Source organism: Mauremys mutica, chromosome 2 (assembly GCF_020497125.1).
Source record: "Mauremys mutica isolate MM-2020 ecotype Southern chromosome 2, ASM2049712v1, whole genome shotgun sequence".
In the NCBI taxonomy this organism is placed as follows: domain Eukaryota; kingdom Metazoa; phylum Chordata; order Testudines; family Geoemydidae; genus Mauremys; species Mauremys mutica.
In genome coordinates, this window is record NC_059073.1 from 273,930,647 (window position 1) to 273,947,197 (window position 16,551).

The 16,551-nt window shown below is 42.3% G+C and overlaps 1 protein-coding gene across 4 annotated transcripts in view; it reads right to left on the reverse strand.

The window, feature by feature from the left end:
* The window catches only part of ZMYND11 (zinc finger MYND-type containing 11), a 153,375-nt gene that overhangs the window by 42,636 nt on the left and 94,188 nt on the right, over positions 1 to 16,551 (reverse strand). For all 4 annotated transcript variants that reach the window (XM_045004381.1, XM_045004382.1, XM_045004383.1 and 1 more), the window contains one exon: positions 5,057 to 5,216. In XM_045004381.1, coding sequence (XP_044860316.1) covers positions 5,057 to 5,216 — 160 coding nt within the window. The remainder of the gene's footprint in view (positions 1 to 5,056; positions 5,217 to 16,551) is intronic.

Consider the following 16,551-nt stretch of genomic DNA (forward strand, 5'->3'; position numbering starts at 1 on the left):
ACAGGTCACAACTAGAGTCCTCTTTTCTCAGAAATTGATCCCTGCAAGTTTGACATAGCAAGAAATCATACTACCTTAGCCTCATGCATTTGGCCTAATGATCAATCTTTTTGGGGTTACCTCAGACTCTCAGAATTGCCTTGAAAATCTCAGGGCTTTTGACAATGCTACAGCAATTAGTCATAGCATCTGTGAAAGTGATGGTAAAGAAAGCAGAGGGAGATTAAAGAAATTGATTTTGTCCTGGCTTACCCGAGACTGAAAGTTATCTGAAGTCCCTTTGAATAAGTAACATTATTTTCCAGATACAAATATATGATTTCAAATAATTATTTCAAATGTCAGAAAAGCCCAGAAGTGAGTTAGCAAGACTGAATGCATGAGGAAAATCTCATGGTTTTCAGTTTACTATTGTATGCTTGAAACACTGCGGCTAGCGAGCTGCTTCCCCTCCAAAAGCACTCTCCACTAAACTAACACACACTGACAAGAAGGAAAAGGTGTGAGAGGAAGTGGTCTGGAGGTGTGGCGAGAGGTCTGAAAAGGACAAAATGATTTCTTGCCATGTCACTCTTGCAGGTATCAATTTCTGAGAAAAGAGGACCAGAAAAAACAGGCTTAGCCAGCCAAGAGAGCTGTCTCCATCTGCTGGAGGCAGCAATTAACTGAGCACAATCAGCCAGCCAGTCCCCTGTATAAAAAAGAGTGACATTTCAAGAACATTGCCTTCTTCCTGTCTCCACTGTCTGCACAGCAGTGAAATGGCACAAAGCACTACAATCCGTTGTGGGGCCTCCCCTAGTTACACTACCAGAGAATTTGGCCACTACACAACTTCAAACCCCTGCAGTGGTGTGAACTGAGCTGCAGTTGCCAGGCAAGTGCACAAACCAGACCTTTTCCAATAACACATCTCCATTTTAAGGTAAGAATAGTATTATTTGTCTTTAACAAGAAATGTAAATTTATTTTTTAATAGAGAATCCCTCTCTATGAGCCAATTTGGTCTTACGGCTCGTTAACCCTGTAGAAAAGAGTTAAAATTTAAAGCAATAAAATTGGCCTCTATGAAAACCATTTGTAGAAAATTTACAAACTGTGTATGACTTTTATTAACTGCTTTAAATCTTCAGTAAAAGGAGTGTGGCACATCATTTTTAAGAACCGTATCTAGAATCACAGAGCAAAATGTATTTCTAGTGTAATTCTATTGAGTTCAATGCGATACATCAGGGATGATCCAGACCACTATCTTTTCAGGATACGAACGAAGTATACTGCCTAACTAAATTAACATTTGATAGTTAATTCTTTTTGGCCAAGAATTGTGTTTCCATATTGTGTTATCCATTAACAATAACCAAATCAGTGGAACTACTATCGTTAAGGATTTAAACTGTCAAAATGTTTCCTAAATCAACAAAACCAAGAAAACTCAGTCTTGTTAATAACAAATAAGGTGCTTGCTTTGCATTTATATGGCACTTTTCATTTGGGGACTTCAGAGCATTTTAACTAAATAATCCTCAACACCACTGTGATGTAGGAAAGTATTATTATATGTATATTATGTGTTACTGCTACTCTTAACACTGCCTGTTGTGGCTAGCACTGAGAAGAGTACATGATATTACTTACCAGGCACTTGTGTTAAGAAGAGAAATAATGTTTTAGTGGTGAACTGTAAACTACTATTACCTGAGTTTAGAGTTCCACATTTCTTCTGCAAAAGGTCATGATAACACTGGAGCCTAAAACAAGGCAAGGTGCTACACTCAGTTAGGCATTAGTGCCATCAACTGTAGCAGTGGAAATCCAGAATTCTGAACTAAGATCCTGGCAAATAAGTAAATGAGGAAATGATTATCAACTATTTTGTTTACAACTGTATTTATGTGTAATATGAGGATGCATTTTGAAAAAGCTGCTATGTTAGATCCACACCTTTTGCGTCGATGCCCAGAGCAAGCAAGCAAAATGGGTAATTGGACATACCAAAGCATTACAAGTGCAATTACCCCTTTCACATGATTAATTTGTTGTAAGTACCAACTTTTAGAAATGTTGTCCACTGAGTCATGCTTTGTTATTGATGTGGGATCTTAAATAAATTTATATATGTGAGAGAGAACATTTTTCATTGATGTTTAAATCTGAATTTCCTTGTTCTTGTCAGTTTTTCAGAACACTAGAGTCATTTTAATAAAAGTTATTTTTATTTCTTTTTTTAAGCATTACCACAAAAAGGTCACCTGTGAAGCAAGAGCCTCCCCATAACCACAACCCCTCCATGCATCTTGGCAGTTCTATTTCAGGTCTTTGTACAGTGTTTCTAAATGCACTGAAGTTTGCTTAAAGTGTCATATTAACACAGCTTCATAAAACTTCATAGAGTACCCTTGAAGTTGTGAACCACTGATCTATGATAGAACCTTCAAGCACTGTAAGATAGAATTTAACCTTTTCACAGAATAACCCAATCATTGACATAACATTATTAGGAAGAGTTTTACCAGAGTTTATGTCAGTCTACCCAATAAAGCAATTAGGTTGATACAGATAAGCAAACTAATACTGTAGGTTATCAAACAAAACCTTTTGTCCATGCATAGTAGCTGTTACATAATCTGTATGATTTGTTTTCTTATTATTACTATTATTTTTAACTTGAAAAGTGATCAGTCCACATTATGCACTAAGGCCAACATACTCTAACCTGGTTGCCTCAGGTTAGGCACATCTATCCATGGTTAGGCACCTATAGAAGAGGGAGGTGTGGGTGCTTAGCATCTCTGAAGCTCAGAACATTTATTTGTGCTTTCAAATAGATTTAGGTGTCTAAATTTAGGCCTAAAGTTTGTAAAATAGAATGGCTAAAAGACATATAAAGCAATTTTTTATATCTGGGAGTGAGTTTTCTTTGTTAACCCCTTGAAACAATTTTTTTTTACTGACTGGGTGTGATGCATACTGACTTCAACAAGTTTTCCATCAGTTTCTAAAGATATGTTTAGACTGCAATAAAAAGCCCGTGGCACCAAGTCTCAGAGCCTGGGATAGCTGACTTACGCGCACAGGGCTTGGGCTGTGAAGCTATAAAATTGCCGTGTAGATGTTTGGGCTCTGTCTGGAGTCTGGGATCTGCGAGTCTGCGAGGGGGAAGGGTATCAGAGCCTGGACTCCAGACCAAGCCCAAATGTCTACCCTGCAATTTTAGCACTCCACAATCCAAGCCCCATGAGCCTGACTCAAATGACTGGGTCAGCTGCAGCTGTCCTGTGAGTCTATCGCAGTGCAGACATACTCTTACCGTCTGATACTGCAAGGACTGATTGCCCTCAGTTTCTAGTGAGGTCAGTGGAGTTTAGCATGTTAAGCCATTTACAGGATCTGCAGCTAACACATTTCTGTTTGTCTGGAACAGAAATCAATATGGCTCTGTTTGTATATAATTCTTCCAACATATATACAGTAGCTCCATTTCATGCCAACATAGCTTCTACAAGCCCTGTGTAGGGCTTATCTTTACTGCTGAGTTAACTTGCTCGTTGCCCTTAATTCAAGTCCCATCCACACACAAAAGCCTTAACTCACGTTGGCTGACCTGTCAGGAGATATAAGCTACATTAGCACAACCCATCAGCTGTAAACACAAACACTCTGTGCTACTAATCCAATCACTTTGGCCAGTTCCAGGGCTTGGCTACACTTACAAATTTGCAGCGCTGCAGCAGGGTGTGAAAACACACCCTCTGCAGCGCTGCAAATTGCGGCGCTACAAAGCGCCAGTGTAGTCAAAGCCCCAGCGCTGGGAGCCGCGCTCCCAGCGCTGTCCGTTATTCCCCACAGGGAGGTGGAGTACGGACAGCGCTGGGAGAGCTCTCTCCCAGCGCTGGCGCTTTGACTACACTTAGCGCTTCAAAGCGCTGCCGCGGCAGCGCTTTGAAATGCAAGTGTAGCCAAAGCCCCAGTGTTATTTTGCAGGGTGGCCACTCTCATTTGACTAACTCAAGTGTAGATAACTTGCCTTAACTCTGCAGTGAAGATAGAGCATTTGTATGAAATTCCAATGACCTGTTATGAGTTTGCACAAGGGGGCTTGCATGACTGGGTCCAGTTTTTGTTAATTAGTTGTTGCTACTGAAGTAGCAGAAGTACCAGAATTGTTTGAATGAACCATGAAGACAGTGGCCATTGTGAGACTTTTGTTATTTTTTATAGCTACTTCATTTCTAAGAAATAAAAAGAAAGGTATCCAGAATAACAGTTAACAACAGCATGTATCTCACATTTTTCAGCTACATATTTACCATCCTCTCTTTAAAAACACAGCAATTTTTAGGCAGGAATTTAGAAATATTATGAACAGCCAAGCTAGTCTTTCAACCTGATTAATTAGAGTTAGTCACCGTATACATTTCCTGAACCAATTTTTGGAGGCTTATAGCTAAAAAAGTATACCACGATAGATTTCCAGACTGTTTCCAGACATCTGGTATAACACAGATTTTGTTATTGTTGCATTATTTTGGGGGTTGGCTTGGGGGTATATAAATAAAATTTCTCCCTGAAAAGAGCTAATTTTTTCCCCTCAGATTCAAACACCCTCAAATCAACACTCTCCTTTTAAAATACAATCTTTTAACAAGATATATTCCTTTAAAGATCACTCTGGATCTCTGAAGATGTCAGAGGAGTCAAAGTGACACCAGTAAGGTTTGTGTTGAAAATCTTCACATATGACCATAGGAGAGGTGAAGTTATGCCACAGAGGGAGTAAATGAGCAAACCTGTGTAAAGCCACAGACAGTGTTCCATGGCGGCAGATGCAGAGCCCTACAAGGCAGGATTTCTATGGAACAGGGAGGACTTTAAAAAATATATATATTTTCAGTGCAAGATTTAAACAGTAAAACTGTGCTTGTGAAACATTATTTCATTGTTCACAAGTGACATCAATAGATCATCTATAAATAACTGTTAATGGAAATTCAAATAGGCTCCATGTCAACATACCAGGAAACATGATTTAATTTCTTCTAGATATTATACTCACAATCTCATCTCCTGGCAACCAGTATCCTTCTTGTTCAATACCAGCTTTTGATCCCTTACATCCCACGGTCAGGGTTTCAACAATAAGACCATCCTTCACTGCTAAGCTCAACTGACGTGTGGTCTCTTTTGGATGCATACCATGGACTCGAGACATATACCTGCACACAAAGCACAAAAGAAGTCCTTAAGTAATAGTCTTTAAATCTAAATGCTACGAATCCCTTTTTTACAGTTGGGAGTAAAGAAATATACATTTTATTAACTGATTTAGAATCATAGCAATTGCCAAGTTTGTTTGCTTGTCTTTTTTAACTTGTGCAACGTTACACTTCCTTCCAAACTCAGGTTGTTTCCCTAGTTGGTTCTCCACTGTGTAAGTGCTTAGAGGAGTCTGAGTGTAGTGGTACTGCAGAGGGATTTTCCAAGAAGATTCTCAAAGCTGACCACTAACCAGCAACTGGTACTTTTGGATACAGGACGAACTCTCTACCTTCAGTCCCAATCTGAGAGAGCATAGTGCTTTACACACTTTGAAACTCAACAATTTTACTCATACAGACCATAGTACAGAGTGAGGCTAGGAATATAACATAGTGCATTAAGTAATCTGAAGGACACAGGACAATCACGAACAATGAAATTCATGCACTGAACATGAAACCCCAAGAGCTTCCCCCATTTATGGTAATAACTTGTCTCTTTCCTGTGCTTGATGTTGCCAACTTGGAATGGCCGCTCTCAACTACACTGACAAGAGCAAAGACTACAATAGGCTATTAGGCAATTAAGTCATCTGCAGACAAAAGAAACGCTAGTTAGATTTGGTCTGGTATATGAAATGTTTGCCCAAGTGTAATTTGTTATTTCCAGGCAAAAAAATAGTTCACTTGTAATAAAGTAAATGATTCTCCATTCACAACAAATGCAGTGCAAGAACATCACTAGTTTTATGAAAAAAACCCACAAAGGTCCAAAATGATGTTGATGAGCCACTGCTGTTCCTGGTCTGTGTGTAGAATAAGAAGTGAGCAGCAGTTAAGTGAATGATTGAATTGTGCAGGGCCTGAGCTGTAATCAGAGGCAAATATCTGTTTTGTGTCCGTATTTTTCTAGCTATGTATCTGTCACAGTTACAAGGTTAGCTAGCCTGTGGTGCAATTCCATAGTTCTCCCACTCTTAGACCAAACTCTGGGCTATAATATCCAGTGTGTCAGTTGTGGTTACTGAGCGGGTCAGAGTGAGTTCTGGCACCTGCAGTTCTTCCCTTTAGGAATGTGTGACTAGTGCGAATTTGTGACAAAACAGTCCTCAACACAAAATTATTGTTTATTTTAAACTGTGGGAACAAAGCACTTAGAGAAAAAGAATGTTAAAATAGGTGACATGCATGTCTGCCTTACCTAAAGCCTTACCATCCCTGATGGTAATCTAGGCAGGCCTAACTTCTTCAGATATCCCAGTGTCCCTGTGACTCAGTCTCTTGGACCAATAAAAGATATTACTTCACTTACTTTGTCTCTAATATTCTTATAGTGACCATCCCAATAACTAGGTCAATATACAGTATTCATAAATTATTACAGAGCAGCTCCAATTCTGTCACAGCATCTACAGTATTTGAGTTGACGAAGAACTGTGCACATCCAATTATGTTTGTTTCCCCAGCCGGCTTGTTCTTCTCATCCACCTGTTATGTCTATTTTGTTAGGTTGAAAGCTCTTAGGGGCAGAGATTGTTTGTACAGTGTCTAGCCCAGGGGTTCTCAAACTTCATTGCACTGCAACTCCCTTCTGACAACAAAAGTTTCTACACAACCCCAGGAGGGGTAACCAAAGCCTGAGCTTTGTGTGCGGGGTGTGTGTATGTGTGTGTGTGTGAGGGGGGGGGGAGGGGCGCAAAGCCGAAGCGCGAGCCCTGCTACCTCGGGTGGGGGCTTCGGCCTTGGAAAAGGAGGCTCAGGCTTTGGCTTCGACCCCAGGCGGTGGAGCTCAGGCTTTGGCTCCAGACCCCAGCAAATCTTACACCAGCCCTGGCCACCCCATTAATACAGGGTTATGACCCACTTTATGGGCATTACCCATAGTTTGAGAACCGTTGGTCTAGCACAATGGGGGTCCAAGCCTGTTTGGCCTTTAGGTGGTACTATTATATTAATATCAATGAATAATAATAAAGTTTTGGTCCATATTGAATCTATGGTCAAAGAGCCAGATCCTGTGCAGCTTTATGACCCCAGCCTGTTCTACCCTACACTACATGACAACATAGGTCCAAGTTCCAGGGGGCATGGGGCGGGGGCGGGGGCGGGGGGAGGGGGGGAGTGAAGGAAGGCAGGAGCCAGGCATGGCAGCCTTGCATCTTCAATATGCTAGGTGAATTCCCATATGGCCAAATGGGTCTGCTTTCTGGTTCCTCTGTGCTGTCACAGGGACAGGTACCCACAAGAGAATCTGGTTCAAATATCTTATCCGTAATAACAAAACCCAGTCTTCTGCAAACTTAAGCTACAGGACCTCAGAACTTGTTCTGTCACTTTATACTGTTTTAATTTTATTTTTATTTGGTTAGAAGACAACAACTGGAAGAGTTATTAGAGCTGCCTGCATAATCCAAAAACTCAGGTGGGTGACCAAGTTACCAAATGCATTTGGACCACTGCTGTTGTGCTTTTTCCTTTTTCTCTGTGTGTCCATTTTTAATCTTCCTAAGTCTCATAGAGTCATAAAGTTTAAGGCAAGAAGGTATCACCAGATCAGCTTCTCCGACCTCCTGTATAGTATAGTCTCTTCTCAGTCCGTCTCTTCTTTCTGTGTATTTATCTCTTTACTTCTGCTCTCTTCTTTGCAATTCACTCTGGTTCTTTTCTGTACGCATCTTACCCTTTTGCTTCTTCAAAATTAAGGTATACAGTTCAAGAATAAGAGTAGTATTGTGTTTCTGCACCAAAGTCAATACCCACTTAAACACTGAGGGCAAGATCCTCACCTACCATAAATCACTGGTGCTCCACTGAGCCAATGGAGACGTCAATTTTCAGCAGCTGAAGATCTGTCCCAGATAGTTTAGGGATGACACTGGACAGTAATGTTAAATACTGCGATTCAGGTCTCCAGAACACTATCACTAGCGCAGAATTACTTTATACAGAGGCAAAAAGAACTAAATACCTTAAAACTGAGTTAAGGATAAATGTGATTCTTTAAATACTCATGTCCACACACGCATGTGCGTGAGTGCACACATAGCTTATTTAAAATGTTATTTTAAATGTTCAAATTTGTGAAATTTGTTGACACATATTTATATTTTTACCTGATACTCTCACCTCCCCAATCAGACACCCAGCATGTTCAATTCTGACTTCTGTGACTCTCCAGCATTCTTAATAAAATAATAATATCATCATCTAGCTCTTATATATCACTATCTCCATTTTACAGATGGGGAAACTGAGGCCCAGAAAAGAAAGGTGATTTGCCCAACGTCACACAGCAGAGCTGGGAATAGAACCCAAATCTCCTGAGTTGCCATCCTGTGCGCTATCCACTAGGAAATACTGCCTTTTAGATCTATACTTGTTGCTACACACCAAAGCGCTGAACATTACCTAATGAAATCCTCAAAATGTCTGTTTGAATTAGGTTGGCCACCAATGTAAAACAAGCCTTATTTTGGATGGGTGAGAAGATAGCATGGAAACAAAGTTAAATCCCTTAGACCAGCTATAATCAGTTAAGAGGCTCAATCAATGTATTTCAATGAAAGGCAATGTGTGCGGAAGAGAAATAAGCACAGGACTGGGTATCTTTGGCTATCCCTCGATGCGAGGATGTCGTCTGCCAAGGGGGTTCATTGGTGGGTTATTAAGTGTCTGAGGAGCCCAATTTGTGCCCTGCAGATTTTCCCACAGAAGCGACAGGTGTAATCTTGGAGGAGACACAGTTGTTGGCTGGACTGTTGTGCCCTTTTTTTCCTCCTTTGTCTCTGTCTCATGAGCACGTCTGTTGTCCTCAAAGTGAGCTGTGGCTTGGTCTGGCAAGAAGGTATCACCAGATCAGTATTGTGTGGTGCAACCGTGTTCTGTTCTGCGCCGAGTCCTCCCAGTTTGTTGGGTTGATACTTCCCTTTTTAAGATGTACTTTTGAAGCGCTTCCGCTGCCCTCCGCGAGCCCTTCTTCCCTGACTTAACTGACAGAAGAGTACTTGCTTTGGGAGGCGAGTGTCAGGCATTCGTACACAGTGGCCAGCCCAGCAGAGTTGGTGTTTCATGACCTGCGCTTCTATACTGCTGATGTTGGCTGCAGAGAGAATACTGATGTTAGTGCGTCGCTCTTCCCAGCTGATCCTGAGAACCCTCCTGAGGCAGCGCTGTTGGAACCACTCCAGCCGCTTGAGATGTCATCTGTAGGTTACCCAGGTCTCACAGAGAAGGATGGGGGACAACTGCCTTGTAAACCAAGATCTTGGTGCCTGTTTGCAGAGCCCTATCATTGAAGACTCGTTAAGTAGTCTTCCAAAGGACATGCTGGCACAACAGATCCTGTATTCATCTTCTGGGTCAGCGTTGGCTGTTCGGGAGAGGTGGCTGCCAAGGTATGGAAAATGGTCCACATTTTTCAGAGGTTCTTCAGTGATGATGATTTGTGGAGTACGAAGAGTAGTTTGTGCAGGTGAGGGCTGGTAGACTACCTTGGTTTTCCTGATGTTGAGAGAGAGACCCAGGCATGATAGGCATCTGCAAAAAGGTTTAGGGGGTAGTATGCAGGCTCTGTGTGTGCGAGAATGACAGTTATCTGCATACGGAAGGTCAGTGATGCTAATTCTTGTGATCTTAGATTTTGTTTGGAGACGTCAGAGATTGAGGAGTTGACCATCCATACGATACTCAATCCTGACTCCATTAGGAAGGTGGTCACGGATAAGAATCAGGATCACGGCAAAGTAAATGGAGAAGAGGGTTGGAGCAATGACACAGCCTTGCTTGACACCAGTGTGAATGATGAATGGTTCGGTCTCAGAATGGTGGCAGTCATCCCATCATAGAGTAGTATGATGATGGAAATGAATTTCTGTGGACAGCCAAACCTACACAGCACCTCCCATAGAGCATCACGATTGACAGAGTCAAAGGGCTTGGTTAGATTGATGAATGCCATTAATAGTTCCTGGTGTTGCTTTCTGCACTTCTCCTGAATCTGTCATGCCGGGAAGATCATGTCAGTTGTGGTCCTCTCTGATGGACCACAACCTTGTCGTGGTGGTGAGCTTGCGTGTACTAAAGACCCTCGGAGCTACATCGTCTGGAGCTTTCATATTCCTGATAGCGTCCCTTTTGGTGAGCAGCTCTGAGGTGAGGCTCCTGACTAACCGTGGTCCAAACTTCATAAGATCCCAATGGTGGATCAGGAACATATAGAGGACCTTTTAATACTCTGCAGCTGTGAAGGCGGATGACGGCTGCAGCAGGAGGGAGACTCCTGGTTGTCCTTAATCTCCTTGCCGCTGGGTAAGGGTTTTCCTCCTGTTGAGTCACGTGTGGTCACCGCCAAAGCACTGGTCTCCCCATGTTAAAAAATTTCACGTGCAGACCTCTGTCAAAGGGCTCACACCCACACAAAGACCAGCAGTGGGGAAGAAAGGAGTGGCAGTGAAGACAGGAGCAGAGATTTCTGGCAGTCTTTAGTCACAAATCTGCACGCAGGTGGCAGCTGTGTGACGGTCGTCTTGTGCTTCAATGAGAGAGAAATGCATTTCAGGCAGCAGTGGCTGTGACTGAGCAGGTCTTTTTAGGATTCCCTCTTCTCACCCCAAATGGGAATGGGGCTAGAAAAAGTGCCCCAAACATAGGCTGTCTCACACTTTTCCAACTGGATGGCCGCATCTAGTGGGATCATTCAACTCTATGGCCAAAACAAGAGTTATAAGACAATGAATTTCACCACCTGGAATGTCCGCACCCTTATGAACTCTCAGCACAGTGAATGCCCAGAAAGAAGAATTGCCATAACTGCCAGTGAACTGGCAAGACTCAACATTGACACTGCAACTCTTAGTGAGATGCCCTGGGCTGATGAAGGCCAATTACAAGAGGATAGAGGTGGCTGTACCTTCTTTTAGAAAGGAAAGCCACCTGAACAGAGATGCATTCATGGGATTAGCTTTGCCATCAAAAATAAGATCACCAGTCGGCTTTTGGAGCTTCCTGTGGGGATCAATGAGCATCTCATGACTCTTTGGCTCAAGCTCAGCAACAACCAATATGTCACAGTCACCAGTGCGTACGCCCGAACACTTGATGATGAGGAAGACAACAAGGAGCAATTTTATAGTGCTCTCGATGGAGTCCTCATGGCTACACCTAAAGCAGACAAACTGAAATCTCCCAAGAGGATCAATGCCAGAGTCGGAGAGGACTCCTAACTCTGGAGTGGCACAATAGGCAAAGAAAGGGTGGGAAATGTAAACCTGCTCATCACAAATACCATCTTCAGGCAGAGTAACAAATTTAAGACCACCTGGAAACATCTTCGGTTCAAACACTGGCACCTCCTTGACTATGTTATAATCAGAGCCCGAGATTACTCCGATGTCCGTATAACACAAACCATGAGAGGTACAGATCACTGTTGGACAGATCATCCATGAGTAAGATCAATCATGTAGCCTCAGCTCGCTTCACCACACCGCAAACACCCAAAAACTAAGCAAAAGCGGTATAACATCAAAGCACTTCAAGATCAAGTCAGCTGCAAGACGTTCCAGCAATATCTGTCTGAGAAACTCTCTGATTTGCCTGAAGAATATAATTGACATTCAAGAACACTGGGATCACCTTAAAAATACCATTCACAGTGCATGTACTGAAACTATAGGATATTCCACTCATCGGTACTAAGACTGCTTTGATGAAAACAATGAAATCCTAGCATTAATTCAACAGAAAAGAATTGCATTCTGTAACTGGCAAAATGATTCCACTAACCAACGAAAACATGAGACTTATCACGGCTCAAAGCCAAAGTCCAAAGGAGGCTATGTGACATCAAAAATAAGTTGTAGCAAGAGAAGGTTTCTGAGGTCCAGGGTTTTGTAGACCAGGGTGAAATGAGAAGCTTCTTTCAACCATCTCCAAAGGCCCAACCCCCTCATGTTCCCAGGATGGCTCCATCCTCCTCAAGGACTATGTGGTCATTAAACACCGCTGGAAGGAGCACTTTGAGAGACGACCAAACCGCGAATCCATGGTCTTTGAAGACACCATCGAGTCTATTCCACAATGCTCAGCAATGGAATACCTGGCTGATCCTCCATCTCCTGAGGAAGTTCTGGCGTGCCATTATCCAGACAAAAAATCACAAGACACCAGGCCCAGATGGCATCATAGAATCACAGAATATCAGCATTGGAAGGGACCTCAGGAGGTCATCTAGTCCAACTCCCTGCTCAAAGCAGGACCAATCCCCAATTAAATCATCCCAGACAGGGCTTTGTCAAGTCTGACCTTAAAAACCTCTAAGGAAGGAGATTCCACCACCTCCCTAGGTAACCAGTTCCAGTGCTTCACCACCCTCCTAGTAGAAAAGTTTTTCCTAATATCCAACCTAAACCTCCCTCACTGCAACTTGAGACCATTACTCCTTGTTCTGTCATCCTAGCTGAGGTTTCTAAAGGTGGTAGAACAATGCTTCAGCACAAACTTTGCGAACTCCTCGACAAAAACTAGACCTGCGAAGAAATTCAAGAAAGGGGACAAATCTTTGTGCAGGAACTAGAGGTACTGTCCTCCTCTTCAGTGCAGGGAAGATCCTTGCCTGGAACTTATTAAACCGCCTTCTCCCCCTTGCCGAGGAACTCCTCCCCAAACCACAGTTTGACTTCAGGCCACTCCGAGGCACTGGGTACCACACATTCCTGAATACCAAGCCCTGCTCTATCATGGACTCCCTGCATGGCTAAGGGCAAGCCACTTCTCCCTCATTTTTCCATCTGTAAAAGGGGGATAACAAATCCTACCTCACAGAGGATTTGATTAATTAACTAATATTCATATGGTGCTTTGAAGATCTAAAGCGCTAGTAACTTCCAAGTTTTGTTGTTGTTTTTTTAAAGTGAGCACTATCAGCATTCATATAAGAGCATATGTGGCCATGGAAAATATTTTACTCAGAAATGTGGAAATATTAGTAGAAAAGTCTGGACCAAAAAATCCTTATTTATATCAAGCATGTACAAATGTACATAAATCTAAATTCACAGAGATTATAAAGCAATACTGCAGGTTTGGGGGTAGGGGGAGGGAGGAGTCCAGTCCTCTTCACCTAGGACAGTGGCTAAAATATGCAGCCATCAGGAGTGGGAGCTGAACCAGAAAAGATGATAGCTCTTAAACAGTCAAACATGAGAGGCTGACAGATGATGAGAGGAACATTAGAAATGTGCAGGAGTGAAACACTACCCTTCACAAGCATGATGTTGGGAGTCCTAACTACTTCATCAAATCTATTACTGAGGCAAGGAGAAAACACTGTTCAAATGCCTAATGCCCAAATGATATTAATAATCCTGGAAGTCAGATTCTTCTGCTGGCAATGGATGCACAGAAACAGCCGGGACCAAGAAGTTAAGAGATAAAGAAGAGAGATGAAGCAATCCCTGATTGCTGTTTTCAACAAAAAGCTGATTAGCCTTACCTTGAAGACAGAGAGTTGAGTATACACTGGTTAGATATATTATTTCCCAGTTCTCCATCCATCAACAGGTTGGGAAGCATAATATATACCCCAAGGCTGTTATGAAGTCAGCCCAGAGAAGTAAAGCAAATACCCTTTCAGATAGGTCAGAATATGGCAGGGAGACAAAGTAAAATCCTCTAAGTCACCAAACCGGCCCTAATAATTTAGGAGGTTGGAGCAACCCTTTTGAAATATAATTTATCTGTGCAAAGGGGAGTTAGTGCTAATCCTCACTAGATAAAATGAGGGTCTGCCTGATGTAAAGAGGAGGTTCATCCAGATAATCTTTCTGCTAAATTCCAAATTTAGCCAGATGAGGTTGCTGCCTTCAGGACAAAGAGAAAATAACTGAGGAATCTTTCTTAGTCTGCTTCTCAATAGTACAGTATTTATAGCTCAGCTTTTCTTCATCTGTAAACTGCACTGAGACTATAGCAGGATTACAGTATTTGCAATAAACGTTTAAGATTCTGTTACAGGTAATGTTTTTAATAACTGCAATGATCTTACCCTTTGCCTTAGACATAAATTCCAGACACACCTTTGTTTGTTATCAGTAGCAAGAAAACTGAGCTTTGAAATTCCACTAAATACAAATCTGTTTGCATTAAGAAACCAGTAGAAACCAAATAAATGCATATGTACAAGTAGCTGATCACCATGCAACTATTTGATCACTGAAACAAAGTTTAAGCAGAGAATAACATACGGTCAGATTGAGAAGTGTAATTGATCAACAGGCCAGTAACATAACAAAGCAAACAGGCCTATCATAAAGTCTGTAAATTAGATATTAAAAAGTATGCATAATGAAATTTTAAGTTTTGGACTGTGATTGCAGCTAAACATAGTCAAGCCCTTGGTCTTACCAGCAGTGAAACACAAGCAAAATTGCTGATGGTATTTTCAGTTGCCAGATAGAAAACTTGCGAGGAATAATGTTCTGTTTAAATTTACAAAAAGTATTTAAAAAAATTAAAAAGGAACCTATCTTGAAACCCTAAGAATCTCCAGGACACCATTCTGGCCAGAGGTGATTAGTGGAGAATTCTCCTGACATACAGCAATCGTTCTCGTAGCATTAAGCTGCCAGAAGCAGCATGGCTGCCTCCTGCACCAGCCACTCACTCCCACCATCTCCAGCATAGGAGACATTAGGGAAGGAAGGGGGACATTGGGGTGAGGGTGGTGTACCTCCAGTATGTCTGTCTTCCACAGGTATAAATTGCAGCAGCTCCTCCAATTTATGTGATGGCTGGATGGCACAAGATTAGGGAGCCTGGGACTGGAAATTCTTCAACAGCCATGTCTGACCATCCATTGGTCCACACCTACACCATGCGCCTCCTTGTGCAGCACACAAAGGGCAGAAGGGGCAGTGCAGGCTTTTCCAGTTCCTACTTTTACCGCAATTCATGTCAGGATCTGAAGCGGAGAGGAAGGAGGGTAGAGGAAGGGGCCACACATCTCGAAGAACTCCAGTAACTACAGAATCATAGAATCAGAGACTTTAAGATCAGAAGGGACCATTATGATTGTCTAGTCTGACCTCCTGCACAACGCAGGCCACAGAATCTCACCCACCCACTCCTGCATCAACCCCCTAACTTATGTCTGAGCTACTGAAGTCCTCAAATCCTGGTTTAAAGACTTTGAGGTGCAGAGAATCCTCCAGCAAGTGACCCTGCTCCACGCTGCAGAGGAAGGCGAAACCCCCTCAGGGCCTCTGCCAATCTGCCCTGGAGGAAAATTCCTTCCCAACCCCAAATATGGTGATCAGCTAAACCCTGAGCATGTGGACAAGACTCACCAGCCAAACACCCAGGAAAGAATTCTCTGTAGTAACTCAGATCCCACCCCATCATAGGCCACTGGGCATATTTACCACAAATAGTTAAAGATCAATTAATTGCCAAAATTAGACTATCCCATCATACCACCCCCTCCATAAACTTATGAAGCTTAGTCTTGAAGCCAGATATGTCTTTTGCCTCCACTGCTCCCCTTGGAAGGCTGTTCCAGAACTTCACTCCTCTGATGGTTAGAAACTTTCGTCTCATTTCAAATCTAAATTTCCTAATGGCCAGTTTTATTCATTTGTTCTTGTGCCCACATTGGTACTGAGCTTAAATAATTCCTCTCCCTCCCTGGTATTTATCCCTCTGATATATTTATAGAGAGCAATCATATCTCCCCTCAGCCTTCTTTTGGTTAGGCTAAACAAGCCAAGACCTTTGAGTCTCCTTTCATAAGACAGGTTTTCCATTCCTCGGATCATCCTAGTAGCCCTTCTCTGTACCTGTTCCAGTTTGAATTCATCCTTCTTAAACATGGGAGACCAGAACTGCACACAATATGCCAGATGAGGTCTCACCAGTGCCTTGTATAACAGTACTAACACCTCTTTATCTCTACTGGAAATACCTCGCCTGATGCATCCCAAGACCACATTAGCTTTTTTCACAACCGTATCACATTGGTGGCTCATAGTCATCCTGTGATCAAACAATACTCTGAGGTCCTTCTCCTCCTCTGTTACTTCCAACTCATGCATCCCCAGCTTATAACAAAAATTCTTGTTATTAATCCCTAAATGCATGACCTTGCACTTTTCACTATTAAATTTCATTCTATTATTATTACTCCAGTTTACAAGGTCATCCAGATCTTCCTTCTCTATATTGGCAATACCTCCCAGCTTTGTGTCATCCGCAAACTTTATTAGCACATTCCCACTTCTTGTGCCAAGGTCAGTAATAA